The 27,584-nt window shown below is 37.4% G+C and overlaps 1 protein-coding gene across 10 annotated transcripts in view; it reads left to right on the top strand.

Annotated features, from left to right (window-relative positions):
* Positions 1-27,584, top strand: part of Pam (peptidylglycine alpha-amidating monooxygenase) — a 169,427-nt gene that overhangs the window by 48,344 nt on the left and 93,499 nt on the right. For all 10 annotated transcript variants that reach the window (XM_042690741.1, XM_042690740.1, XM_042690738.1 and 7 more), the window contains exons 4-6: positions 8,128-8,215; positions 20,952-21,037; positions 22,285-22,368. In XM_042690741.1, coding sequence (XP_042546675.1) covers positions 8,128-8,215; positions 20,952-21,037; positions 22,285-22,368 — 258 coding nt within the window. The remainder of the gene's footprint in view (positions 1-8,127; positions 8,216-20,951; positions 21,038-22,284; positions 22,369-27,584) is intronic.

Raw genomic sequence — 27,584 nt, 5'->3', positions numbered from 1 at the left:
CTTCAATCTTGTTTTGGTGTGTCTGTCTTTGCTTGGTTGCTGATTCTGTATTGGTAGAGAGAGTCTGTGCCTGATCTGGATTCTGTTGGGAGCCTATTTCCAGCTGCTATTCTGACTTACTTAGGATTCTCAGCTCTCTGCTGTAGCAATTCCCGCCTTTGGAAGGGTTGAGCAGCCTAGACTGCTTGTGTTTGCTCCTGCGGGTGCTCTTGGGAAGATCAGATGCTCTGGATGCACTCTCCCAAATACTGGAGTCTGCTATGGGCTCCTGATGTGTTTTTGTTTGTTTGTTTTGGGCTGGTTGTGGGCTTGAACTCTAGGTTTGGGTGCTGTCCCTCAGCTCTTCAGCTCAGGGCTGGCACCCTACCATTTGAGCCACAGCCCCACTTCTGACCCTTTTTGCTTTCTTCAGGCGCCGGTCCCCTGGCCTGGTTCCGGCCCCAGCCTGGAGTGTGCTCGTTAGGCCTGTGCTAATGTGTATACCACCTAGGTTATGCAGCCTGGAGGACACAGTTCAAATTTCTTCTACTGTTGATAGTCTTGACCCAGGGGCGCTCTTGCTCTGGCTTGGCCAGCAGAGTGTGCTCCACCGGCTGGTGGAGCTCTCGAACAGTTCCCAGTTTTAGTGGGTCCTGTGGTCCGGGTGTTGGGGTAGGGAGTCTAGGTCAGGGTCTGGGGATTCCCTCCACCTCTGGTCTCCCTTGATGGATTCCCTGTCCCCTGATGGGTACTCACCCTGTAGGTCATCAGTTGTTGTTGCAGTCCGTCAGTTGTTGTTGCAGTCCGAGTTCAGTTGGGGTGGTTGCGGGCTGGGTTGGGCGGCCCCCCGCCGGGTAGTTGCGATCGCGATTGGGCGGGTGGTCTGCAGACAGGTCCCTCTGGTGCCGGGCGGGTTTGGCGGGATGGAGCCTCTCCGCTCCGGTGGAGAGTGAGGGGTGGGGGTGGGATCCTCGTGGAGACTCCCGGCTGGTAGGTTTCTCAGTTCCTGGCGATTGCTGTTCTGCAATCCGGTACCTGGTGATCTGCAAGCCGCTCCCTGTGTCTCTGTGGCTCCGGCAGCCCCCGCCGGGCCGGCTGGCCGGCGGCTTGGCGCACTGCCGCGCGGCCAGTAAAGGTTGGGGGAGGGGTCTTCGCTCTTCTCTGTTCTGAAATTCTTCTTTTCCTCTCTTTCTTTTTTTGTTATTTTCCACCTCTGGTTTTTCTCTGAGTGTTCATCTTTTTGTTGTTGTCGGTCTCTTGGGGAGATTAAACGTTGGAACTCGAACTCTCTTTTTGGTTGGAGAGAGCTGTGGCGTTTCCCTACTGCCCCGTCGCCATCTTGGTCCCCCCTCCCCATGAATTCATTTTTGAGAAAATCTTGTTTGTACAATTTGAAACACTCAATAAAATCCAGAGTTAACTCAGATAAGGTAGCCTAAGTCTGAGTATGTTTAAACAATAAAGAATATTATACCACTGAAACTGTGAACTGTAGTCATGATCACCCGTGATTCACTTGTGAATCAAAAAGTATATTAGCCTTGAGATTTGATGGTGATAGAGTTGGGGAAGTGGAGGACCTGATTGATGGGGGATTACTTTATTTATTTGTTTATTTATTTATAAGTGTTGGAGATCTAACTTAAGGCCTTTCACATGCTACACAAGCATTCTACTTAGTCTTCATTTTGTCTTTCTTTCTTCCTTTTTTCTTTTCTGTTTCTTTATTTCATTCCTTCTCTCCCTCTTTCTTTTTCCATCTATGATACTACAGAGTCTGTACATAATATGAAAACTCAATACTACTGAGCAACAGCCCAGCCTTCCTTTTATTTTTTTATTTTTTATTTTTTTCCAGAGCTGAGGACTGAACTCAGGGCCTTGCGCTCGCCAGGTGGGCGCTCTTCCGCTGAGCTAAACCTCCAGCCCCCCTTTTATTTTTTTTAACAAACTCTATAGTTAATTCTGATGCACAGCCCAGACTGAAAAGAACTATTGAAGAAAATTATTTTACAACATTTAAAATATTCAATCCATTAAATAAACCATTTATTATACATAGTTTATATAATGTGATTCTCTGGGAGGGAAAATAAAAATAGTTACTACTGATTCTCCTTAGTGATACATATATGGGACAATTCTGGAATATCATACTTCTGGATAGCTCTACATGAATTTACAAGGCATAACTTTTTTGTTCAGTATGTTAATTTTCAACAATTTATGTCATTTCTTTAATGAATATTTTTAGCTGAAAAGGGTAATGTAGCCATTTCCAATTATAATTTAGGTTGGTTATATATGTATTGATGTCTTCAAATTTGCTGGTCCCTCTGTTTGACTATATGCATTCTACACAATCATTCTACATCCTGAGTCTAGCAGATATATCAAAATTTGGCATGCAGACCTGAACCTGTATATTCACTTGGGGAAAGGGAAAATGGAAAGAAAGCCAAATGCTAAGTAAAACTCTCTTCTTGGTCATATTCTTAGAAAATTTTATGGCCCTGATTATAGTGTGATTTTTAGCTAAAAGAGGCCATAAATTCCAAATCACCTGGTAGAGTTAGAACATTCTTTTTCATAGAACTCCAGAAAATAGACTTAGTTGTTTCTCATCCCAGAATGTTGCCACACATCCTTTTAAGTCTTTCATTACAAGTGACACTATCCTTGGGCGAATCCTCCAATCTCTGTTTTCTGTATCATCACATTTCATTTAATTAGGGTATCTGAATCACTACATGTGGAGTTTTAGTCCTTCAAATGTTCTCCATTTCCATAAGTTACTTATACAATTTCCCTGGATAGCTATACATCAAATGAGCTTGACTGTTAGTACCCATTGATACTGAAGTATCATTTAGTTAGCTGCTGCCATCTTGTAATTGAGTTGGAAAGGTTGGTGGTACTTTCAGTCTTATCCTATATCATATTCCTTGCAATCTCACAGAGCTCTTTGAGCTATTTGCCCTCCTACCCCAATGGCCTTTGTTTGTTGTATCCATCAGAATTGCACATTTAATTTCAATCCTTTTCATTATGATCTGGTAGGTCTTTTTTTTTTTTTTCATGGGTAGTTTCTTTTGGATATAATGGGAGAAAAAGAAAGGGGGAATTTCTTTTAAGATGTGATTTCATTCTACATTTCATGTGTTGAAATCTCCTCAAAGTCATATATGTTATCATGTCCTCTGTGATCTTTATTCTTACAGGAAGTAGGGTATGTGTCATTATTATTCCTATAAAAGTTAGGAATGGAGAACCTGTCAAATTAATCTCTTCCCTGTTGGCAGCTTCCTACCCTGGGCAGTAGCCCTTTCAGTGAGCTTGTCTAAATATTACATTACTTTTAGGCATTCATTCTTGGTTTTAAATTTACATTTTGATACATTTTTAACCGGAAGCATGTTTTTATTCATCTTGCAATGAATTATACTTTAGAACCATAATAAAGTACTTAGATATTATTCTTTTTCTTTAGGATATTAAAAATATGGTTGGTGGCTTGTTTGTACCTTATACCCATAATGTATTTCGCATTTAAATTAGATCTCAAGTTTCTGGAGAAAGTATGAACCAGTGACAATAAGGTTTTATAAAAGGAAGCTGAAGAATTTTCCTTTATTACTGTTTAGAAATGAAAATCAAACTCAAGTAAGGAGTTCAACATGAAACAAATAAGTGGGTATCAAAATGAGAAAACCATGGTTAGAGAAGTGATTGTTTGAATAGTTAAGATTTTATCTCTAGAGAGCACCATCACAAGGTGCTCCTGAAATACGCAAGGACCAAAGCAGACTCTTTTCTGTCCTTCCCAATAATAAGCCACAGAAATTGTGTATTTCTCCCTTTATGATCTGTTCCTACCTGAGTCACATCTTGTTACAGTTTCCCTTTATATAATTACTAATAGCCCACTCTTTTTCCCAAAAAGGTTTGTTCCCCTCATAGCGACATACACACAGTGGAGGAAGGACACACTCTGTGTGTCCTCAGCTGATCCTGGCAGTTCACAGGTCTCCCTCTCTCTCTGTCCTCAGCCTTTTCTATGGTTCTTGCTTTTATCTTTGCTGCCACTGTCCATCTCACAGTGCCAGGTTTCCTCTCTCAGTAGTTCACAAATAGTACATTTTTAATGGCCTCTTTCCTAAAAGAGAATCACACACCTGATGGATGCTTCCACCTGAACTTTTAGATAATGGATGAAACATATAAATCGTTTTAAAACGACTAGTTTAATTCTCAAGTAATTGTGATCATGTTGGTTTATTACCAAAATTCTAAGAGTGATTTGCTGGAAGGAAACCTTTCAGTCCAACGTGGGATAATCTAAGGGGAGACAACGATTAGTTATTTACATGGGCTATGAAAAATTAGAGAAGTCACCCTCTTCCTTGGCAAGCCCTGGTGGACTGACATATTGATATTATAGGGGGGAAAGAGGAGAGGAGAATACAATCAAGCAAACACAAAGTTACACTTGTACATAGTGATATAAAGAATTTGATAAAATAAATATAATGTTATAAATTGCATCTTATTCCTAGATAAATTTAAGTGAATAAGAAGGACAAAAAAAGTCAAGTGTCTTACCTCCTTACATACTCTGGGCTTCTTCAATTTTCTTCCGCCAAGAACTGTTCCAAGAAGGATAGTGGGCAAGAGGAATGAAACAGGACATTCAGCATGAGAATAGTCTGCCTTTTCATCCAATCTCTCTTGCTTGTTAACAGTATGATTTTCTGTGACCTATGAAATGTTGCAACTTCCAATTATTCTTTTCTTCCAAAACATCTTCAATCCTGTGGTCCTACTATATTCTTTGTTGATAGAAAACAAATCTCACATTATATTAAGTCCATTTTCCAGCCTTCCTCTCTTTGTCGGTTTTTTAAATGATGTAAAATAACCTCAAGATTTGGTTTGTCAGCATTGACTGCTATTTGTCAATGTAACAAATAGAAGGCTTTTATTTCTTTTGAAGGTTCTAGGTCAAGGTGGCACCTCCTCTCTGATTTCTTTGCAAATCCTGTTCTATATAGCTTGATGCAGAACATTTTCTTTATATTTTTTTTCTATTTTTTTAATTGTGAAAATATCGTACAGAGGGGTCATAATTACATGGGCAAGGTAATGAGTACATTTCTTATCAAGCATTGTAGCCTCCTCCTTTGTTTCCCCTTCCCGTCCCTTCCCATCTCCCACCGCCTCCCCGACCCTCCTACCCCGGGCCAAAGTTGTAAAGTTCGTTTTTCGACATAACGTTTTGTACATCTCATTGTTGCAATGGATCCATCTGTATCCCTATTTAAACAATTTGTTTTTTCCCTTCCCCTCCACAAATTATACTGACATCAAATACAGTGAAAGCAGGGGTTATACCGTGGGGGAGGGACATACAAAGCAACAAAGAAATATCTTATAAATATGTTAGAAACAATAGCAAGAAAGAAAAACCATTTGAGTCCGTATCTTGGGGTTCATTTTGCCTAACATCAACTTATCTGACTGTTTCTTAGACTGTTTCTTATTAAATTGGATAAATACCTGGGCCTCAGATGCATATTCTAGCAATAAGGGATGTTTTATTAATTTTGTCATGCAGAAGAAAAAGATGCAACTTGAGACTTCAGATTGTTTTAGATGTACTACTGACACAAACTACAGCTGCCACCTGGACAATATTTTTTGCAAGAAGACATAAAGGGATGACAAACCCATACCAACAGAGGAACTCATCCTTAATAGTGACTTAAATAATACACTTCCTTTTTTAGAAATTGTATCTATTTTGATTTTGCACTGGCGTATGCCTTTTTTTTTAAATCTTTCTACCTGCTTTTAGAATTAAAGGAGAAATGCTACCACATAAGTTTAAGTATCTTTTTAACAAGTACACCAAGCTCATGAGCTAGGATATAATTTCAAATCTATATTTTCACAAAGATACATTTCCACTTACATTTTTATTTGCTGACACATTGTTTTCCCATACAAATGCACATGAATCCTGCTGTTATTTCTAGGGAGGAAAATTGTGTTGGAAGTCCTTTTGCTCATGTCTTGACCACTCACTGTGGCTTCTGTTTTCTGGCACTGTTGTGTAGTTTTAAGGGCTCAGCACTCTACTGAAACCTGGAAGGTTTCATGAATACATAGCCTGGAGCTTTCATTTTATATCCATATAACACTCTTGCCATTTTAAAGGGGGTCTTCCCTGAATAGCAAAACCGCTCCTCAATGGAAAGAACACTGCTGGAGGAATATCAATACCAAATTTCAAACTCTACTATAAAGCCATAGTAATCAAAACAGCTTGGTACTGGCATAAGAACAGACCTCAGGACCAATGGAATAGAATTGAAAACCCAGAAATGAACCTACAGACCTATAGCCAACTAATCTTCGATAAGGGAGCTAAAATAATAGAATGGAAGAAAGATAGCCTCTTCAGTAAATGGTGCTGGCAAAATTGGTTAACTACTTGTAGAAAACTAAAACTAGATACTTATATATCACCCTGCACCAGAATCAACTCCAAATGGATCAAAGACCTCGGAGTCAAAGCAGACACTCTGAAAACATTACAGGATGGAATAGGAGAAACCCTAGGCCTCGCTGGCTCAGGCCGAAATTTTCTTAATGGAGACCCAGAAACCCAACAAATCAAAGAAAGGTTGGACAAATGGGATTGCATGAAGTTGCAGAGCTTCTGCATGGCAAAGGACATAGCTAGCAAGATCAGTAGAAAGCCCACGGATTGGGAAAAGATCTTCACTAGCCATACAACGGAGAAGGGTCTCATATCTAAAATATACTTGGAACTCAAAAAATTAAATCCCCCAACTCAAAGAAACAACTGCCCAATAAATAAGTGGGCTAAAGACTTGAAGAGAAATTTCTCTGAAGAAGAAAGAAGGATGGCCAACAGACACATGAAGAAATGCTCAACCTCCCTAGCCATAAAAGAAATGCAAATCAAAACAACATTGAGATACCACTTCACCCCAGCTAGAATGGCTATAATCAAGAACTCTAACAACAACAGATGCTGGAGGGGATGTGGACAGAAGGGAACCTTACTTCATTGTTGGTGGGAATGTAAACTTGTTCAACCACTTTGGAAAGCAGTATGGAGGTTCCTCAAAAGACTTCACATAGAGCTCCCCTATGACCCAGCAATCCCACTTTTGGGCATTTACCCAAATGTTTACAAACAAGACCACACTAAAGCTACTAGCACAACTATGTTTATTGCAGCATTATTTACAATAGCTAAGATATGGAACCAACACAGGTGCCCCTCAGTAGATGAATGGATCAAGAAAATGTGGTATATATACACAGTGGAATTCTATGCCTGCATCAGAAAGAATGACATTTTCCCATTTGTTAGGAAATGGAAAGGCTTGGAAAAAATTATATTAAGTGAAGTAAGCCAAGCCCAAAGAAACAAAGGTCCCATGGTTTCCCTTATTTGCAATATCTAGTATATGTATGAGTCAAGCAGGAAAGGTCAGATAATGTGATGTTAGGAAAATGAACCCTTAGATAAGTATTTAAATGTTTTTTTTCTTTCATGCATTTGTTTCTAACTCATTTATAAGATTATTTCTTTGTAGCTTTTTATGTCCCTCCCCCACAGTACAACCCCTGCTTTCACTATATTTGATGTCGGTATAATTTGTGGAGGAGATGGGGAAAAACAATACAGGTGGACCCGATGCAACTATGAGAAGTACAAGTTGTCATGTCAAAAACGAACTTTACAACTTTGGTGCAGGGGGGGGAGGGATTGGGTGGGGGGGCGAGGGGAGGCTGGGAAGGGATGTGAAGGGTAAACAAAGGAGGAGGCTGCAATGCTTGATAAGAAATGTACTCATTATCTTGCCCATGTAATTGTAACCCCTCTGTACAATATGTTCACAAAAAATAAAAATAAAAATTAAAAAAAAAACAAAGGTAGTCTTCCATGATCCTACTAAATCAAATTATAAAGTCATGTCATTCTGTCCTTAGAGCACCAAAACATCTTTGATACATAGGTATTCCCTCTATTCAAAGGTGTGTAGTCTCTTTGTGACATATGAGAGGAAGTGTAACTGGTATTAACACTCACGTATCATTTTCTCACAACAGTTGACTTCAAGCCTCGAGCCAGCATGGATACTGTTCATCATATGTTACTTTTTGGATGCAATATGCCTTCATCCACTGGAAGTTACTGGTAAGGATAATGGGCTTACAGGACAGAGGGGTATAGAAAATATGTGTTTTTTACAAGTAACAAGTATATCCGCAAAATCACTTTATAAATTATTTACAAGTAGGTAGGTGGTGTTTTGCTGGTTTTTTGTAGGTTTTATTTATTTATTGTCATTTACTCATTTCTTCTTTCAAAAAGACCAATAAAACAGTAGTAGTCCTGGTGCATGTCTGTGTTTAAAACAGTGATATAGAAGAGTACTATTCAAGCCAGCCAAGGAAATAAAGTCTGTAAGACTCCATCTTCACAATAATTGCCCAAAAGGCTGATGCATAGCTCAAGTGGTAGAGCACCAGTCAAGCAAATGAAGGAATCAAGGTCCTGAGTTCAAATCCTAGTAATAGCAACAAAAACAAAACATTTTTATTGGCATCACGCTCTGTGTCATTCACTGTCACTGAATTTAAAAAGCTGGATATATAGAGCATATCCAAGTGCAGAAGGTTTCACTACAAAGCCTGAAAATTCAGATTGTTGCTACTCTCCTGTTCATTAATTGCCTTTTTTCTTTTTTTAATTTATGGTTTCCTCCAAAGAGCACAGAGGTTCTGTTCTGTTTTGTCCTGGCCCCTGCTTGGCAATCTAGACAAACCATTTCAGATTATGCTAATGTCCTTTATCCTCATTTTAAGAAGTCTGAAGCTCAGAGAGATTTAGTAACTTGCTCTAGCAAACACAGCTGTTGGGCGTCACACCAAGATTTAATCTAAGATTGTCCAGTTCCAAATCAAAGTAATTTCTGTTTTACTACACTGTTTCCCGTTCATAATTGTTGTATTTTAGAAATTATTTTAATCAATCAGATGAATCTTGAACATTCATGACATCATGTGAACATTCAAGAAACCTCCACTGCAATGACTGCCATAGGATGGTAGGAGATCCCAGGGAGTTTCTAGAATAAGTGTTTTGTACTCTACCAAAATTTATTGTAATTTGAGCTTGATGCTTTTGCTTTCATTTTGATCTTTAGTGCTCCTGAAGATTAGTGATCTCTGGAAATAGCCCTGCTTTTTGAGCCTCACATTCTTTTCCTTGATAGGAAGAATCATTGTTACACATTTAACAGTCCAGAGTGACTGAATGTTTTGTTTTGCATTGAAACAGGATCAGTGTTGATGGCCTGTCTCTACATAATCATGAAGACCGATAGACCTTTCTTTATGTATCCTAATAGTCATTATTCTGATGCAAGGCACACAACACAGCAAATGCTTCCAGTCATTTTTGTAATAAACAATTGTAATATGTATTTGGCACTGTTAAAGCACAGGGCAATTAGTGGAAATCTCCATGGACCAAGTATCATCAAAGCATTTGTTAATAGGCTTAAGTTATTTGATGAAAGGGGCAGATCACATAGGAACGTAGCTCACATGATTGCATTTATGTAAAACTGGAGTCAGCAAAACAGTTAATATTCTTTTGTATCAACATTCCCAGTTTTGTTCTCTTCAGTAAATTTTTGTAAAAAAAAAATTTCTGGATTAAAAGATTACTGTTTGGCAGCCTTTTCGGAATCTTACTCAGCAAATTACATTCTCTGAATTTTTGCTTAAAATATTTCTTTTGAAATTAGCAATATTTACCTTTGGATTAGAATAATTAAAGATAGCGAAAAGGGATATAAGCATTTAAGATCTGCTTTAGTTTAACCTCATTTAAAGAGAATAACTGAGGAAGTAAAACAGCTCTGGCATGGCATACTATTGTGATCCTGTTAAAAATTACATGGGCTGCAAATGTGGCTTAGTGGTAGAGTACTTGCCTAGCATGCATGAAGCCCTGGGTTTGATTCCTCAGCACCACAGAAACAAAAAGCTGGAAGTGGTGCTGTGGCTCGAGTGCTAGCCTTGAGCAAAAATAAGTTCAGGAACAGTGCTCAGGCCCTTGAGTTCAAGCCCCAGGATGGCAAAAATAAAATAAAATTACATGAAAGACATCAGTCAAGTGAAATTTACTGTCCTCAGGATAAAGACCTATCAAAATAAGAATTCTATTTTGTCCCTTTTAAATTTCTAACATTCCTAAGTATAATACTATATTTATAAAATGTCCTAGCAGAAAAACTTGCAAGTTGGGGAAAAAAAAAGTGATACAAAGTATAGTAGGAAGACCCCTACTCAGGCAGGCAAGCCCACCTAGTCGTCAGAACCGAAGTGACAGAGCCTACCGCAACAAAGTTGTTAACAAAGAAGCAAGTTTATTGAGAAGGTTCCTACACTGACAGGTCAGGGCCGCAGCACAGGCGCAGCACAGGCTCGGAGCTGATACTGCAACCCTGAGCAGCCCCTGTTCTTTGGTTTTTAAAGGCAAAATCCATGAGGTCGAGCCTGATCACACGCAGGAGACCAATGGGATCGTAACACACACAAAGGATTGTACCAGACCACACACAGGTGGCCAGTGAGGTTACAGTTTGTCTGTAATGGCTGTTTAAACCAGGCTATCACGTTGGTTTAAAATGGCACACAAATTTAGTGGGTAAGTCGAGGTCTATCTTTTGGTGGGCAAAAGATGACGTTTTCCATAAGCATGTGCAAAAGGCAGGATTTACCATAAGCAAGTGGTGTCAACAGTTGGAGCCGGATTACATCCTATCTGTTTTATGGGTCAGTCTTCAACTCCACAATCAAGCCTGGATTAGGTTGTTAAGGGGAGGGGGACCAGATGCATTTTTTTCATTCCAGGAACTAGACCCATTGAGTCTAAAATCTCTAAAACAAAGGCAAAGCTCAAAGTGGAATCAGACCAGCTTGGGCCCCATCTTAGGGTCCACTTCACAGAGAAAAGTCAAATGAAATAGTGAAGTAATTGCTATATTTATTTATTAGCTAAAATTATTACTTCAAAGGCATCATGGCACAGGCTGGATTCACTGTTAGCTTATTTGGACCAGAGTTACTTTCTTCATTTCAGTGCAAGATTTATGCCAAATCATTCATAAAACCTCTCTCTGCTCGTGACTTTACATCTCCTACGATTGATGAGTCAAATTGGAAAAGCAAGCATTGACTCCCACCAAGCAAACAGCTCACTGGACTTTTGCCCATAGCTGCATCATTAAGTAATTTGAATTCTTAACAACACTGCACCCGTATTGTGCTAAATATAATTTAAAATACCTGTCTGGTAGCCAGTATTCCTATATAATCTGTAGATTTGTAATGATTCTCTTCATAACCATAAAGCAAGGAAAATAATTGAAACTATTATTTATCATTGAACCAAGAACAGTCTCTATTTAATATTCAAAAGTAAATGTAGGATCTGTTCAACATGCCATCTAGGAAACATGAATTAAATAAAACTCTTCTAGTGGCTTTAATTTTTCAGTACCATGTTGCATTGCATCTAAAGCTTATATAGATTATTTCTTTACATATTTAACTGAATTTGTGACTCCTCTAAAGAACTAGATCCCTTGGGGTATTTCATGGACTAAACTTTCAGGTTGCTTCATGAGATTTTTCTCTCATTCCCCTCCCACAGAACTTCCCACACTCAGTCCCCAGAAGTGTTCCAATGACTTGGACTCCTATCCGTCCCTTGAATTAGAATACTAATAACACAATTCTATCAATGTCAAAAGTTTCTTTTCCTAAAAGAATTCTTTTTCTAGAAAAATTGAGCCATGAAGTTTATCACACTGATTTTCCAGTGTGACTCTATTTTTCAATTGTTTCAAGACATAAACAGCTTTCAAATGAAGATTCTAACACATCCACATATGGTTTTGGGTATGAAACCTATAAATTTTCTATGTTAAAGAATATTAAGAATTTACTTATGCTCTGGGGAAAGATTCATGGACTCCAAAATTTTTAATGACACAAGAAAAAAACTAATAAGATATTTAATACTAAAATGTCAAGCATGGATTTCTGCTTTTCTGTCAATTGGGATTCCGTGACCTACACACACACACACACACACACACACACACACACACTCCTTTCACTTGAGTGTTCTGCTTTCATTGCTAGCTGGCTGATAATATGTATGCATCTATAATATAGAAAACAGTTTTCCCTTGAAATTATGAAGCTATAATTCATCCTCTTGTCTTCAGGCAGCACTTTTATTATGAAGGCAAAGATCTATTTTGATGATGTTTCACTGTAATGCTGCCCTCCTTTGCTCTGTGTAATTGCCTTTTTCTACTGTTCATTAAAATATATTTACAGTTATATTAAGTTTACATGAAAATAGTAGACACAGCAGGAAGCAGTTTTCATTATGTAGTCATTTTAATTTTAAAGTGTTTTTCTCTGTGCGCATTCCAGTCTTTTGTGTCTCATTCCAAATTAGCAGCTCACACTGGTAATGTGTCTAGTTAATTATATGCATGTGCACTTAAATTGCATACATTGATGTGAACCTTTTAATATACCGTGGGGTGGTCCCTTTATAGTTTGAGTGAGCTGATGCTCAATTCCAAATTAACATATCTCCAGAGACTGCAAATAAGGACCAGCTGATGGGAAAGCAGAGGGTCTGCTGACCCATGTAAAGAAGGCACTAGTACCTGTCCTTGGGACCCTGACATCTTAAACAGGTCTTTAAAGGAGGAGATAATTAACCAAATCTAGGGAACAATGGGGAGACATACATTGAGACTGCTACGTAGAACATGATATGCTGGTATTTCTTTGTGCTTGTAGAGCCAGATTGTTATTTGTTGATTGAAGATGAACCATGAGTCCTAAGGTGCTTTTAGTTTACTTTCCTTTTTCTCATTTCTTCTGTGTGTGTGTGTGTGTATGTGCATGTGTGTGTGTGTGTGTGTGTTTGTGTGCATGTGTGTGTGTGTGTGTGTGTGTGTGTGTGTGTGTGTGTGTGTGTGTCGTGCTGGGGATTGGACCCACAGCCTTGTGAGATGCAAATGGTATCCACTGAGCCACATGAGCAACAACCTCATCCCCTCTTTTCTGTTTTTATTAAAGGAGAGAAATGGAAAATGAGGCAATTTAAACATAAAAATCTATTGTGCCTCTCCACTAAAAAAATAAATAAATAAATTTTTATGAGATCTTGGAAATTCAGATTTGTGGTATTTTATCCTATGAATATTTTATTTCATTCTAAAAGTTCTTTTTTTTTTAAGATGACATATGAGTAATTGACCATTGGGGGATGTGTATATCAACTTGTGGTATACCTACAACAAGTTAGCAGAAAAAATTTGAAAGGAAGTGAGAAATGTGTGGCTATTTTAGAAGATAAATATGTTTAACTGATTTAAACATGGTGGAGTCTATACCTGAACCAAACATTGGTACTCCATTCATATGTTCAAGCTCTATACTTTTGTGTGTTAGTTTAAAAAAAAAATCAAACACTTTCTAGCCTGTTGCCAGTGGTTTACACTGACTACTTAAGAGGCTGATACGAAAGATCACAGTTCAAAGGTAGGCTGTGAAGAAAAGTCAGGAGATTCCATCTCCAAATATAACCAGCAAAAAGGAAGACTGGAAGTATGGCACATGTGGTAGAGTATCAGCTGAGCAAGTAAACCAAACATGCCAAGCAAATGTGAAACCTTGAGTGCAAATCCCAGCACTAGAAAAATAAAAATAAAAAGTTTAAACATTATGAAATAAAAAAGAGTAAAGGCACATGCCAATGGTCCATGCTTGTAATCCTAGCTATTCTGGAAGGTGAGATCTAAAGATCCAAGTTTGAAGCCAGCCCATGCAGGAAAGTCAATAAGAGTTTCTCCAGTGAACCATTAAAAATCTGGAGGTGTGGCTCAAGTGGAAGAGCATTCACCTTGAACCAAAAAAGCTTAGAGACATCATTCAGGCCTTCAGTCAAACCCAACCAACCATTAAACAAACAAAACATTGAGTGATATAAACTAGAATGGAGGGACTGGGAAACTTCACCAACATTTTACCACAAAGTAGGATTATTTTGTGTCTAGCCTTGTACTTTGGTGTGCTGTTTTGTGCAATAGCAAAAGATAGTTTTAGTTCTTGTAATTAATATTTGATTTTAAAACTATTTTAATGACACTTATAACCAATTGATCTTTAAAAATAAAAGATGACTTTTTCAGACTGAAGTTTTTCCAAAAGAAAAGTACCAGCTGGTTAAATGAGGCTGTTTCCAGCTGTTCTGACTTAGTCATTCTCCAGCTAAAGCATCAGTACTTTACCATCCTATGAGACTTCAGTTTCAATCCCTTTCAACTGCTCCTATTTATTAGCCTCCTGCTGTGTCTTTTTAAATGCAGCATCTCCACAGGGTTACAGATGCTGACAAGGAGAAAGCAATAGCTAAACACACACGTACACAGAGACTGACACAGAGAGAGAGAGAGAGAGAGAGAAAGAGAGAGGGAGAGAGAGAGAGCACACCTGTGTGAGATGCTGCTTGGTTACTTATTTAAATGATATTTTGAAATGATATTACAAAAATGTTTCAGCTTTATTGCCTCTCCTGTGATGGTAGTGGAGAATGGTATGTGCATATGCTGTCTATATGTCTGCTCTCCATATCTTAGCTACCTGTCATCATCTGTATACTTGATAGCAAGATTCAAAGTGTCTTCTGCAGTCATCCACTTTGCTTCTGTCACAAAATTCCTAAAGTTAACCATATATTATATACTAATAAATAAACCCACAGTATCAGAAATGTATACCCTTTGTTTTAAGCACTATAAAATGCATATTTGAGTGCATTAGCATAATTTAAACACATTTCTGTTGGACCAAAATTAACTGCATCCATGTTTCATTTCAGCATTTGTATGATTAACAGAGCTATATAATATTATTTATGTCATTTTGGTATAGTATGTTAATGATACTATATTAATTATATTTATTACATATGTTGAAATAGTAATTCTAATATGTTATCTTGGAATAGCTGTCTTATTTTATTGCTAATAGAGCTATATTATATTTGTATATTATTGAAATAGTAAGCTGTATTAATGCACTAAAATGAAGTTGGGATTTCCTTCTAACTTGTAGCCACCAGTGAATAAGATCTTAGTTAATATTTTTAATTTTTTGCACCAGATCTGATGCTTGAACTCAGGGCCTGGGCACTGTCCCTGAGTTTTTTGCTCAAGGGTAGCACTCTTTTACTTGAGCCACAGCTCCATTGCTCTACTTCCAGCTTTTGGGTGGTCCATTGGAGATAAGAATTCCCTGAACTTTTCCACCCCGATGGCTTCTCACCATTATTTCTCAGATCTCAGCTTCCTGAGTAGGTAGGACTGCAGGAGACAGTTACTGGCGCGCAGGTTGGCTAACAATTTTTAGGTGTGTGAATTAGACTGGTGATTCTTTCCAGACTAGTGCTGATTTTAAGAAAAGGGAAGCCCATAACTGTAAACATTTTGGCAATTTTAATGGAAACAAACACTATGATTTTGAACATTATTCTTTCCTTACAAGCCTAGTTAGTATTTGTGTTAAACAGAATAGTTGTGGATGCATCTAGTCAGAACTTTGAAACCAGAACATCTTGGGTTGAAATCTGAGTTAGACTTCTTGGTAGTTATAATACATGATTGATAAACTATTTAAATCGTCTCTATTTCCTCACCAAAAAGAAGGACTATTAATCTTGAACCTGCCTTTTGGGGACCTTCATAAAGAATAAGCAAGGTGATTTAACTAACAAGTTTGCAGTAGTGACAACATATAGTAGTGTTAGCTGTTACCTTTATTCAGTTACTAATAAAGGATTTATTAGCCACTCACTCTGTGCTAAACACTTTGTTAGGCACTAAGAATTTGTGCTTTACCCCCTCTAATCTTAGGGACTTTATTGCCTTTCTAATCTCATTGGGGTGAGCAAGGAGGTGGGTACTTGCAGTTTATGCTATTTACCAGGCTAGTTCTTCTTAATCAACATTCTTATTTAGCTTCCTAATTAGGTATACCTCTAATTACTATGTTAATTCATGCCCATTTTATTGAAGTTCACATAGTATTATCTGATTGGGGAAAGTGTTCAGTTAGCTTACTGAACACTGAATGATATTTGGATACCGAACTCATAAAAATTGCAATATTGAGAGGTAAAGGCATTTCACTTATATCATTGATTTTATGTTGTGTTTTTCAACAAACTTTAACTTTATGTTAATTTTTGGCGGCTGTGGTTTTGTTAGATTCCCTAGTGTATTACATTTGGAATTTATAGAAATGCAAGCTTTTCTTGAACACATGACTACTTTATTTCTTTATTTAGCTCAAAGAAGTAAGATCGATCTGTTATGATCTTGCCTTAGGAACCTCTAACAGATAAAAACAGAGACTTACTTTAATAGTTAATCATGCTTTATTTAGATAATTCACAGTGACAGGCTAGTGCTTTTCAGTGTTTGGCACAAACATAAAACAATCCTGGGGGACTGGGAATGTGACTTAGTGGTAGAGTGCTTGCCTAGCATGCATGAAGCTTTGGATTCGGTTCCTCAGTACCACATACACAGAAAAGGCTGGAAGTGGCACTCTGGTAGAGTGCTAACCTTGAGCACAGAGAGAGAGAGGCTTAGGGACATTGCTCAGGCCCTGAGTTCAAGCCCCAGGACTGGCAAATAAAAAAAAAAAAAAGAAAAGAAAAAAGAAAGAAAGAAAACCCACAAAAAACAAACAACAAAAAACAACAATCCTGTCATAGCAGTGAGAGAGAGGAAGGGCCCAAGAATCCAGAACGTTGTCATTTTCAGGGGTTAACTATTTTTGCATAAATATTAACAATATTCATGTAAAAGGAAGTTATATGAATATCTTTCACAATTTAATTGACTTCATTGAAGGAGGCTTTAGGAGAAGCTGCTCCAATAATAAGAACAAGAAGCCAGGTTGACGAAGCCTGCAATTATATAATCCTATTGATCAAGAGTTACATTCCTTTCCTGTCATAAGACTCCTTAGGAACAAGAAAAGTAAAAAAAAAAAAAAAAATCTCCTGTAGTTTTTGGAGAACATTCTTAAGGAAAGCCAAAGTATAGAATACTGTCTCAGTCATTTTGTATAGAGAGAATATGATGGCATTTTCATTTAAAATAGAAATATGAAAATAAAGAGACACAGGGTCTTAACCAGGTATGCTTTACTGCTCGGTTGTGTTATCTACTCTTGGTCATTTTTTTCTGGTCTCTTGTTTATTTTCTTTTCTCTTATCCCCCCTCCATTAAGTTTTGGAATTAATATTTTGATACTATTATCTTTCAGTGAGTCCTTCTTTACTCAGTCTAGAGTTTAATACATTTAAATAAACACATATATGCATCTATATACATATATTTATATAAAACAAAAATTTTTAAAGAAAGTTTGCTTTTGAAAGTCTTGTTATGCCAGATGTGATAAAAGAATACAAAATAATGGTCTCTTTGTGAACAAGTGGAACAATTTAGTCACCTAAAATTTTATTTTAGAATTGTTTGGACAAATTGCAACTTCAGATATGATAGAATTAATCAAGCCTTATATTCATTTAATATTCTCTTTCTATAAATCATTGACATAAAAAGAGTATGACAGACAGATCTTTGAATCGTGGCTCGCCTCTAGGTACTTTAAACTTATCTGACACTTTGAGCTTATTCAGTTTTAAAGTAAAACCCATATTGCAGTGTTCTTAAGAGACTTAATATACAAAGAATTGTTTATGTAAATATCAGGAAAATAATAGTACACATGGAATAATATTTATGTTTTAATAATCTCTTTTTCTCTGTGCTGGTATTTGGGCTTGAACATAGCTTTTGCACTCAAGGCTGATGCTTTTACCACTTGAGCCATAGCTCTACTTCTGGCTTTTGGATGGTTAATTGGAGATAAGAGTCTCACATACTTCCCTGCCCAGGCTGGCTTCAATCCTCAAATCTCATCAGAGTAGCTAGGATTACAACAGGTGTCCACCTTTATTCTCAAGTATTTTAAAAATTATTTTTCTATATGACAATGCAGTACAGTCTTAGTCAATTGAGTTCCTTAGGTTTATGTACACAGAAAGGGAAAAAAGCTAGCATAGAAATGAACTCCAGTAAGTAGTGCTGTAGCTCAGGTGGTAGAGTGCTCGCCTTGAGCTAAAGAGCTGAGGAATAGCGCCCAGGCCCAGAGTTCAATCCTCACGACAGACAAAAAAGAAAAGAAAAGAAATGTACTCCACTCTGTATTTGCTGAATATTTACTAAACGCCAAGCAGTTCTTCAGATTCTGTGAATAGAAGGTGGATCATATGACCCCAAACATCAAAGTACTCTGAGTTTAGTTGGAGAATTGGATGAGTGAGCTTGTATTTGGTGTACGTACTTAGGTTAAAGAAAAGAGGTTGTGTGGGATAGAGTCAGCAAACAGAACTGAATCTTGAAAGAGAATGTGGGTAAAAAAATATTTCAGAGTGCTTGAAGGGGAATCTCAGGCAAATTGAGCAGGAAGAAGGGACAGATTAGGAACTGGCAGCAAGTCGGCCTGATTACAGTGGTTTTGTTTGGATGTTTAATAAGGTCTAGGATTGTAAAAATCTTGATTTGCTATGCTACAGTGTTTAGGTTTTATTTTATTGGCATTTTGGAAGCATTTGAAGAATTTTGAGCCAGAAAATGACATAATCAAGTACATAGTTTAGAAATATTCACAAAACCTGTATTCTCTGTTACATCTCATTTTGATTCTTCCTAGCCCTATACTGAAAATTGACTTCCATATCAGAGGAACCAATTATCTTGTTTAACCTAAGTCTATCATCACGATGATGTTAGGCACTTACACATTTGTGATCTTCGTTGAAAGCGGTGAAAATTGCCACTCAGACCTTAAGTTTGAGTAGCTCACAACAGAGAGTCACAAAGTTCATTGCTTCTGACATCTTTTCTTTAACTATGATAGAGTGAAACCAAGAAGGAAAATGCTGCTTTTGGTCACTGTCCAATATCCTGAGCCTTTTAACGCAAATTTTCATGAGGACGTCACAGACATTCGTTCCAATGCACAGTTCTCACATGATAATGATCCTTCATTATCGTATATTGTACTTGACAGTGAACACCAAGAAACCACTGCTTGACATGTTCTCCATTAAAATGACATGATCTCTTTCTGCAGCCTGATTTTTGGAAGCAAGAGCATTTATTAAAGCAGGACATTGGGGATTCTTATTTCTGGGCCCTTCCTCTCTTAATTCATGTCTGAATTAGTCTGGGCCCTCTGGCTACATGCCAGAAATATGGTGAGAGCGCCTGCCTCCAGGTAGGAAGTTATATCTTACCAATGGTTATCATATTGATGAGCAAGGCATTTCCCAGGTGTGTGGCTTCAGGTTCTGACTTCTTTAGGAAGCCATTACAGTCTGTCTTCACTTCCCTTTCTAGGCGGTAGGCAGTCTATGCTTTTTCCTGTGTGAGCCAGCTACTAGCCCTAGACAGTCTTCAAGCTTTTCACACCTGCCTAACTTCTTACCTCTGACCTTGCTTAGTTGCCATTTCTCAAAACACAGGTATTTAAAAACAACGTAAACATATAGCCTAAAATTATGCTGAGCAACTGTAATTCTAGAACAGCACAAACTAAAAGCTGTAGTGGGTTTAAGAAAAATAAACATGATTTGGAGTCAGACAACTCACCATGTATGTAATTGGATCTACCAGATGTCCTGATGACCATGCTGGACACCTGATTCTGCCTATCAAGAGAGGCTTCTATAAGGAACTAAGCCATCAAGACTTACATACACAGTTACTAGGAGGTGGTTTTCCTGCATTAGAACTCCAGAAGCCGTCTCCTGTCTGGTTCCTTTCCACCATCCAACTCTTTCTTCAAGTGAATCTTTCAAGTCACTATAGTTAAGCAGTGTGTTACTCCACATACCACTTTGAAGTTTACAAAGTGTTTTCACTTACATCTCATTTGATTTACAGACTAGCTCTGTGAGGTAAGTATAATTATCCCTGCTTTACAGAAGAAAACTAAGGCTCAGTAAGATTAAATGCCTTGCAAACACAAAACAACTTATAAATACCACATCAGTATTCACAATTGGTTGTGTGTGTGTGTGTGTGTGTGTGTGTGTGTGTGCGCGCGCGCGCGCACGCACTGCTCCTTGGGCTTGAACTCAGGGCCTGCTCATTGACCCCTGAGCTTGTTTACTCAAGGTTCGTACTCCACACTTGCGCCACAGCTCCACTTCTGGATTTTTTTGGTGGTTAATTTGAGAGAAGAATCTCATAGACTTCCTTGCCTAGGCTGGCTTCAAGCCACGATCCTCAGATTTGTTGCCTGAGTAGCTAGAATACAGATGTGAGCCACCAGCACCTAGTCTTATGCATACATTTTAATAACTAAGTTTTGCATTACATGAGAAAAATCAAGAACTCCTTAATTGAGATATTGTATTCTACCTACCGAGGATTAGGTATTTGTTCATGAGACCAAAGTTTCATTGACAGCAACGTTGATCCCCAAGGAAATATGGATACTATTTTTGTTCAGTTTCAGAATCCTACTGCATTAGCACTGGTTTTCTAGTGTCTCTGCTTGCTTTTTATACACAAAGTGCACATAGAAGCATAACAAAATATAAATCATTAGTCTACCCAGGATTGGTAAACTATAATCATAATAATCTGTTGGTACACTTTGTTTTCAAATATCTTCCCCAATGTGGGGTGATTTATGTATCTTACTGCTTAATGTTCTTGATAGCTACTTTTTCCTTTCAGGTTTTGTGATGAAGGAACCTGTAAAGATAAAGCCAATATTCTCTATGCCTGGGCCAGAAATGCTCCCCCCACCAGGCTCCCTAAAGGTACACAAGTCGTCTCTTTAAATGTCTTATGTTAATTATCTGTTTCCCAAGGTGTTTTTTATGGTCTTAGTTGCTGCAGTTCTAACACTAAAAGTGTGTGTGTTACCCATTTTGTTGTTGAAAGGTTTTATTTAGGTGGTTAGTTTTTTTCTCTCCTTCACTTTAGTAAGTAGTTTGCCCTTACAGCCATTCAGATTGAATTAGAAAATAACCAAGTATACCTCAAGCCACCTTTGGCCTAAGGCACATTGGTTCCTGACAATAGGAGTGGGTCAGGAGCCAAGAAAGCTAAATAAATTGCTGTTTCAGCAAACAGAGATTGTTTTAACAGTACTGAAACCTAGCTGTTTAATAGGCTGCCAAACTTCAGCTGCTTTCCTGACTTCACCTTTAAACTGTTCATAGCTTCAAACTGTTCCATTGTCTAATTGAATTACCAGTCTCTTAATATCACTTGGACATTTCTTAATATTGGAGGGAGTGCATGGTGCTGTTACAGAAAAAGGTCTGCTATGGTTTAGAGACAGTCCTGCGTGTACATGCCCCCATGTTACCTTCAAAATCAGGCCAGAATCACTACTTGATGTCTGTTTTGCATTGCTCTAAATGGATCTCCGAATTCTCTCTCTACTTTAACATACAGCCATTAACAAACAACTTAAAACATTAATATGATAATCATTTGTTTCTTTACATTTTCAGAGCAGATAGAAAATTTTCTCTCACCTTTTAAATATTTTCTCTGTAGATTAAAAAAATCCATTAACAACCTTTATGTCAATTAACAGTAAGACTTCTAGCAACCCTTCAGATTCAAAAAATTCAGACTTACTGGACTCCGTTATCAAATTAGATACTGGCTTCCTTAAAGTCATTTTTATAACTTATAATCTGTTTTTAAATAAGAAGAAAAGTAATTCCCCTACATGCTCCTAAAAGGTCTGTTTTACAGATATGTTAAGTGATCAATAGAAAATAAATTACTCATTCCAAAATGAATGAAATATCTGGCTCAAGTTTAAGTGATCACTTTGATTCTAAAGTGGGATCTGTGAGTTGATTCCATCAGAATTTTGAGACAGCAAGATACAACTGTGTATTTCTAATAGAAATTTCTAATAGAAATTCAGATCCTTACCTAGTTTATTTTAGTTTTGCATTATATAATTTTATATGTTCTACATATTTTTATTTCTGAGATTCTTGAAGAAAAAAAAATCAATTGATCTTTTTTTTCTAAAATTTAGGTGTTGGATTCAGAGTTGGAGGAGAAACTGGCAGCAAATACTTCGTACTTCAAGTACACTATGGGGATATCAGTGCTTTTAGAGGTAAGGTTTTAATGCTAGAACTGAACTGTTTAAGTCATGTGTGCAAATTATTATCCACACACAACAAATGAAGAATTACCCATACCCTGTGTCCACTAATCACAACTGCCTTTGCTTCCTTTATTCCTACTCACAGGACTTTTATTTTGAAAGCAGGTTATCTTATGCAAGCATGTATCCACTGTGATTTCTCTTATGCTGACTTTCATAAAGTTATTCTGCCTTTCAGTATCTTGTGTGATCTGTTTTCTTCTCTTCGTAATCAGAAGTGCCACTCATTTTAAACAGCACTACTAGAAACCATAAGGGGAGCCTGGTAGTTGATTTTCCTCACTATGAACAAGCCTTTGACAGACTCTGCAGGCTCTGCAGTGCCAGCAAGGTCTCAAACACTCACGCTCATGTCATGCTTATGTGTAGCCCACACCTGCCACTTCAGAAATTCATCCATCATTGTCTGTACCCATTACACAGTGGTAAATGCTTCCAGGCACCTGTTGTTCTACCTGTGATGATTATGCACTTCATTAGAGGCCCTTGTTTTATTATAGAATCATTAGCATGAGGAATAGGCCCTGTTCCTAAGGCAACAAAGTTGGGCTTGTTTATTCCTCCAGCTGCATTTAGCCAAACTCCACCTGCATTCTGCATTCACACTCAGGTTCAGAAGGAGTTTAAATATTAAACGGATTTCTTCTTGGCTGTTGGCTTCTTTACTGTGTCTTTCTGACTTATATTCACCTTCCTGAATGTTCTAATTTAATGTTGTCTCTCTACTAAGTAACCTGATACATTGCCTTCCCCAACACATTAGATTTCATTCTAGCTATGATGTCTTTCTTTACCAATGAAATACATTTTGAGGCTTTTTTTCCTGCAGAAGCCCCATCTGTTAGAAGGGTCCATAAATACTTCTTGGGATAGGAAATGCAGTCTTCTGTAAAAAACATGTTGAAAGTATATTTTATGTAATTGAAAAATTATAATTAGTATGATAGTCAAATATACTATCAGTTAAATAAATACCTGTGAGCCAGCCAAGAACCTAATTTCTAAATAACACTTCTTTTTATAATAAAGTATACTTTGAGTTATACTCAGATAGTTTCCCATCTTTGGAACAGAACCTAATCTTAAATTGTTAACTCCCATGTGCTGAAATAAGGTTTTCTTGGAAATAATGGCATAATGTTTGTAAGGAACAAAAACTCTTTCTTCTCTTAAAAAAAATCTTAACATGTGAAGCCAAGCACACAGATTGTATCCTAGCTACTCCGGAGGCAGACATCAGAAGGACTGTGATTCAAGGCCATCTGGGTAAAACTTTCAAGAGAACCCATATTAACCAATAAAAAGCTGGAGTAGGGGTATAAGTCCGTCATGATAGCTACAAAGGTAGTGTAGAAAGGAGGATTAGGGTTTTAGAAAATTCAGGGGAAAAGGGAAAAGCATATTTAACAAAATAACAAAAACAAAAAGAAGTAAGTTTTATCTCAAGTGGTAGAGTGCTTGTCTAGCCCTGAGTTCAAATTCCAATACCAAATCCCCCCCACACACACCACCCCAATACTCGCCACACAAATGAGCTTATTTGTGTCAGTGTCAATGGAACATCAGATTCTATGATACTCACTACCATAGCACTGATACAAATATAATTTTTAAATGCCAAGAAGACTTTCCTTCAGCATCACAGCCACAGCAGTTTGTCACTCACACTTGCTCAACCCAAATCTCTATCCTGCTATGAGAGTGGGCTTCTCTCAACCTAATTTTTTTTAGCTGTATAGTACTCATAAATACCACTGAGCTCTTGGAAAAAATAAGATGTACTAGTATTTCAATAACATCTTGTTGCAACGACTATTTCCTACTGACGTTAAGTTAATTTTGTTTTATAATTTGTGCTGAATATATGGGGAATAACATACTTATTTTAATATGTAAGTATATTTTTGTTTATTTGTTTTATTTGTTGTTACTGTAAGGTACAGATGAGAATCTTGAGCCATTTTACCTCCTTTTGAGGAAAAAAAGAGTCTGTACTTCAGGTTGAAAGATGACTCGTACTGAAATACATAGCACTTATTTTAACAAAATAAAAACATTATGAAAAGTTTTACTTATGTGATTCAGGCAGTAAGTACCATTAGATATTGTCTAATCCCTCAAGCTACACATGACTTAGAATAGTAAAGAAACACTTAAAAAAGTATCAGATCTCACTGAAACAATAAAATAACATGTCTCACAGTCACTTGTGCATTATTAAAACTATTAATATGAAAAACTGGAAAATTAATGTTTGTTTAATATATGTAAATATATACATAATATATATTAAAAATATAACAGAATGTCATTTAGAGCACATATAAATTTGTGTTCACTTGTATGTTTCCAAGAAACACACTTGTAAGGAAAAAGAATAAAGCAGAAATATGGGATTGTGGGATTCTTTTCTTTTCTTTTCAAAATGGTATAATATTGTCTGTACAGCTACATTTTCAGATTCCACAAGAAACACCATGTTAACCAACTCTTTTTATATCTGTCAGTCTCATGTCCCCTTATACTCTCAAGACAGGACTGAGTTAATGTTGATTTGTACGTGCCTGCCTTACCATAGGAGTGGCTTAATGTCTAACCAGGTCCTATAGCACGACTTCATCCTGAATGTGTACTCCAAACAATATGTAAAGAATAAGAATATCCTCTGCTTAGTATGATGCATTAACTATGTGAGTTTTGTTATATCATATATATTTGCATATTATATATAGTACACATATATCATTATGTCACTGTTTTTGATACCAACACAGGGGAAGATTTAACCATCATAATTTAAAAATGAATGATGATATTTTATGTATATAAAATTATAAAATAGGAGTGTCACTCTTAGGAAATTACATAGAGGAAAACACTGTGTTAATGCCATCAGTATGTTTTCCGCACAGAGAAGGTTTTAAGAAATTGAGAAGACTAAGGCTTTTTTCTTGAGTATAGTACTAGCAGTGAAGGTAAAATGTCTTCTTAAAATTTGTGGGAAGTGAAAGAGCCAGAAAGGGCATAACCTGGAGCCAGCGGAGTCGGCCTGGCACCACCAGAGCTCCATGAGTAAGAAAAGATTGGCTGTAATGCTGTGAAATTACATGAAATGTTTGTCTTGCTCTGTTTGTTTGTTTTGGAAATGGCACAGAGTGTGAAGCTGTAAAAACATCATTTATAAACAGTCAACTTTATTAAAATCTATGTCAGTCATAGTGTTGGTCCTGTGCTAGTGCTGAGTGTATTCATCTTCCTGCCAGCCAGAGTGTACTGTATTTTAGCAGGAGCAGCACCCAGAAAGAGGTTGCAGTAGGCAAGAATAGAAATGCACAGTGGTTAAAGAGACTGCAGGGAGACTGGAGCACAAAGGTCTATCTAGAGAGAGAGGGTGGAGCTGGGTTTCTTAGCAACTGGAACCAGAGCAAGACTGAAAGGTGATTAGTTGTTCCAGTGTATGCAAGTCAAGATGGAAGACATGTATCTGACCAACTTACATAGCATGTGCAGAGATAACGCAGAGAAAAAGCCTCAGACACACAAGGATTTCCTGGTGATTTGACATTCCTGGGGTGTGAGATACAAAAGATGAAGTGGCAAAAAAAATGAGCAGAGGTGTGAAAGGGAGGGCAAGGACTTAGAGGCCCTGGTGAGGGCTGGTTCTGAAAGCACCCGGAATGTTCTTCCTTCAGGAAGTTGGGGTTATGGTTACCCCAGCTAGTCCTCTACTGAGCTCACAGGAAAAGAAAGGATTATGTGAAAAAAAAGATTATGTCTGTAGGTGGCCAGAAAGAACCAGGGATGGGGATTTGGCAAAAACAGAATGATTTTGTTTTGAAATGTAGGCTTCTCATTGGGAAACTGAGTGTTGTTTAGAAATGAAAGTAAATAGGTACAGGGTTTGGTGACCCAACTCCTAAATCCAGATAGAACATGCTGGCTTTGTTACTCACACCAGGTTTCTAGGCCCCTCTGCCCTCTTCCTCTAAACAGTGAAATCTTAATAGGTCATATCAGTACTTACCTAGTGCATATTCAATAAATGTCAGCTGTGGTCATCATAACTCTTAGTGCAATCTCCAGTCATACCAGCCTATAATATATAAAAAATACATATTTGTTACTTTTCAAGGGTGTTATGGTTTCATATTATGCTTGGACACAAACTGTGTTTGTGTCTGTCACATTGCCAATAGAACTTTCCCAGTTGTGTGGTGTTTCCTGTTCTCCACAGCAGTTTTTATTATTTATAGCTCAGCTATGCAAAGAGCAAAGACTAGGTCCTTGCCCTAAAGGAAATGAGGAGAGAAGACTGAGGATTTCGTTTCCCTCTTCCACAAGCACAAAACATACATTTATTTTTATTTTTTTAAGTTTTTTCAACCAAAGCTTGATCCAAAGAAAATACTTTCTTGAGATTATTTGCATAATGTTACTGAATATTTTTTCCAGGATGTTGTAGTGAAGAAAAATGTTAGAAGAAAAACTATGTTCTCATTTCTGGCCTTAGCTTACTAGTCTTCCAGAATAGCTCAACCTTGAATTGGAAATCCCATACACTCATCAACTGAATTTGGAACTACTGTTGTTAGATTGGTGGTCAGGGTCTCTTCCAAGTGTATAACCCAGTTGTCATTGAGTTGGCAACATTAAGCTATGAGTGCATGTAAGAAAGCAGACAGGTATAATCAATGACACACACGTTTACTCACACATACTGTTACATACATGTGCATATGCATACACAGACTGACAGACTCACATACATGCTAAGCACATTGTCTCTCTCACTCTCTCTTTCACACACACACACACACACACACACACACACATATTCAAGCATTGCCTTCATGTCCTCATCATAGCCCTCAAAAGTACATTTTATTCATTTTAGCATGCTCCTGGGAATAGAACCAAGATTCATTTTCCTTCACTTGGGTTTTTAACACTTACATTCTAAATTAAATGAATCAGACTTAGAGATCTTATTTCCAACTCTCCTTGATGTGAGTTCTAAGAAGTTTGGTCTAAATTTCTGGAGTTATATTAACAAAATTAGATCATAAAAGTTTAGTTAGAGCCCTTAGGGGATGATCATTCCAACAGGAACATTTTTCAGAAAGCTGAGGCTTCAGCCTTTTTAGTGCTATAACTTTAAAACACTT

This window comes from Dipodomys spectabilis, unplaced genomic scaffold (genome assembly GCF_019054845.1).
Source record: "Dipodomys spectabilis isolate Male_0828 unplaced genomic scaffold, ASM1905484v1 ptg000140l, whole genome shotgun sequence".
Taxonomy (NCBI): domain Eukaryota; kingdom Metazoa; phylum Chordata; class Mammalia; order Rodentia; family Heteromyidae; genus Dipodomys; species Dipodomys spectabilis.
Note: the sequence above shows the minus strand (reverse complement) of the source record. Positions and strands in the feature narration are given on the sequence as shown.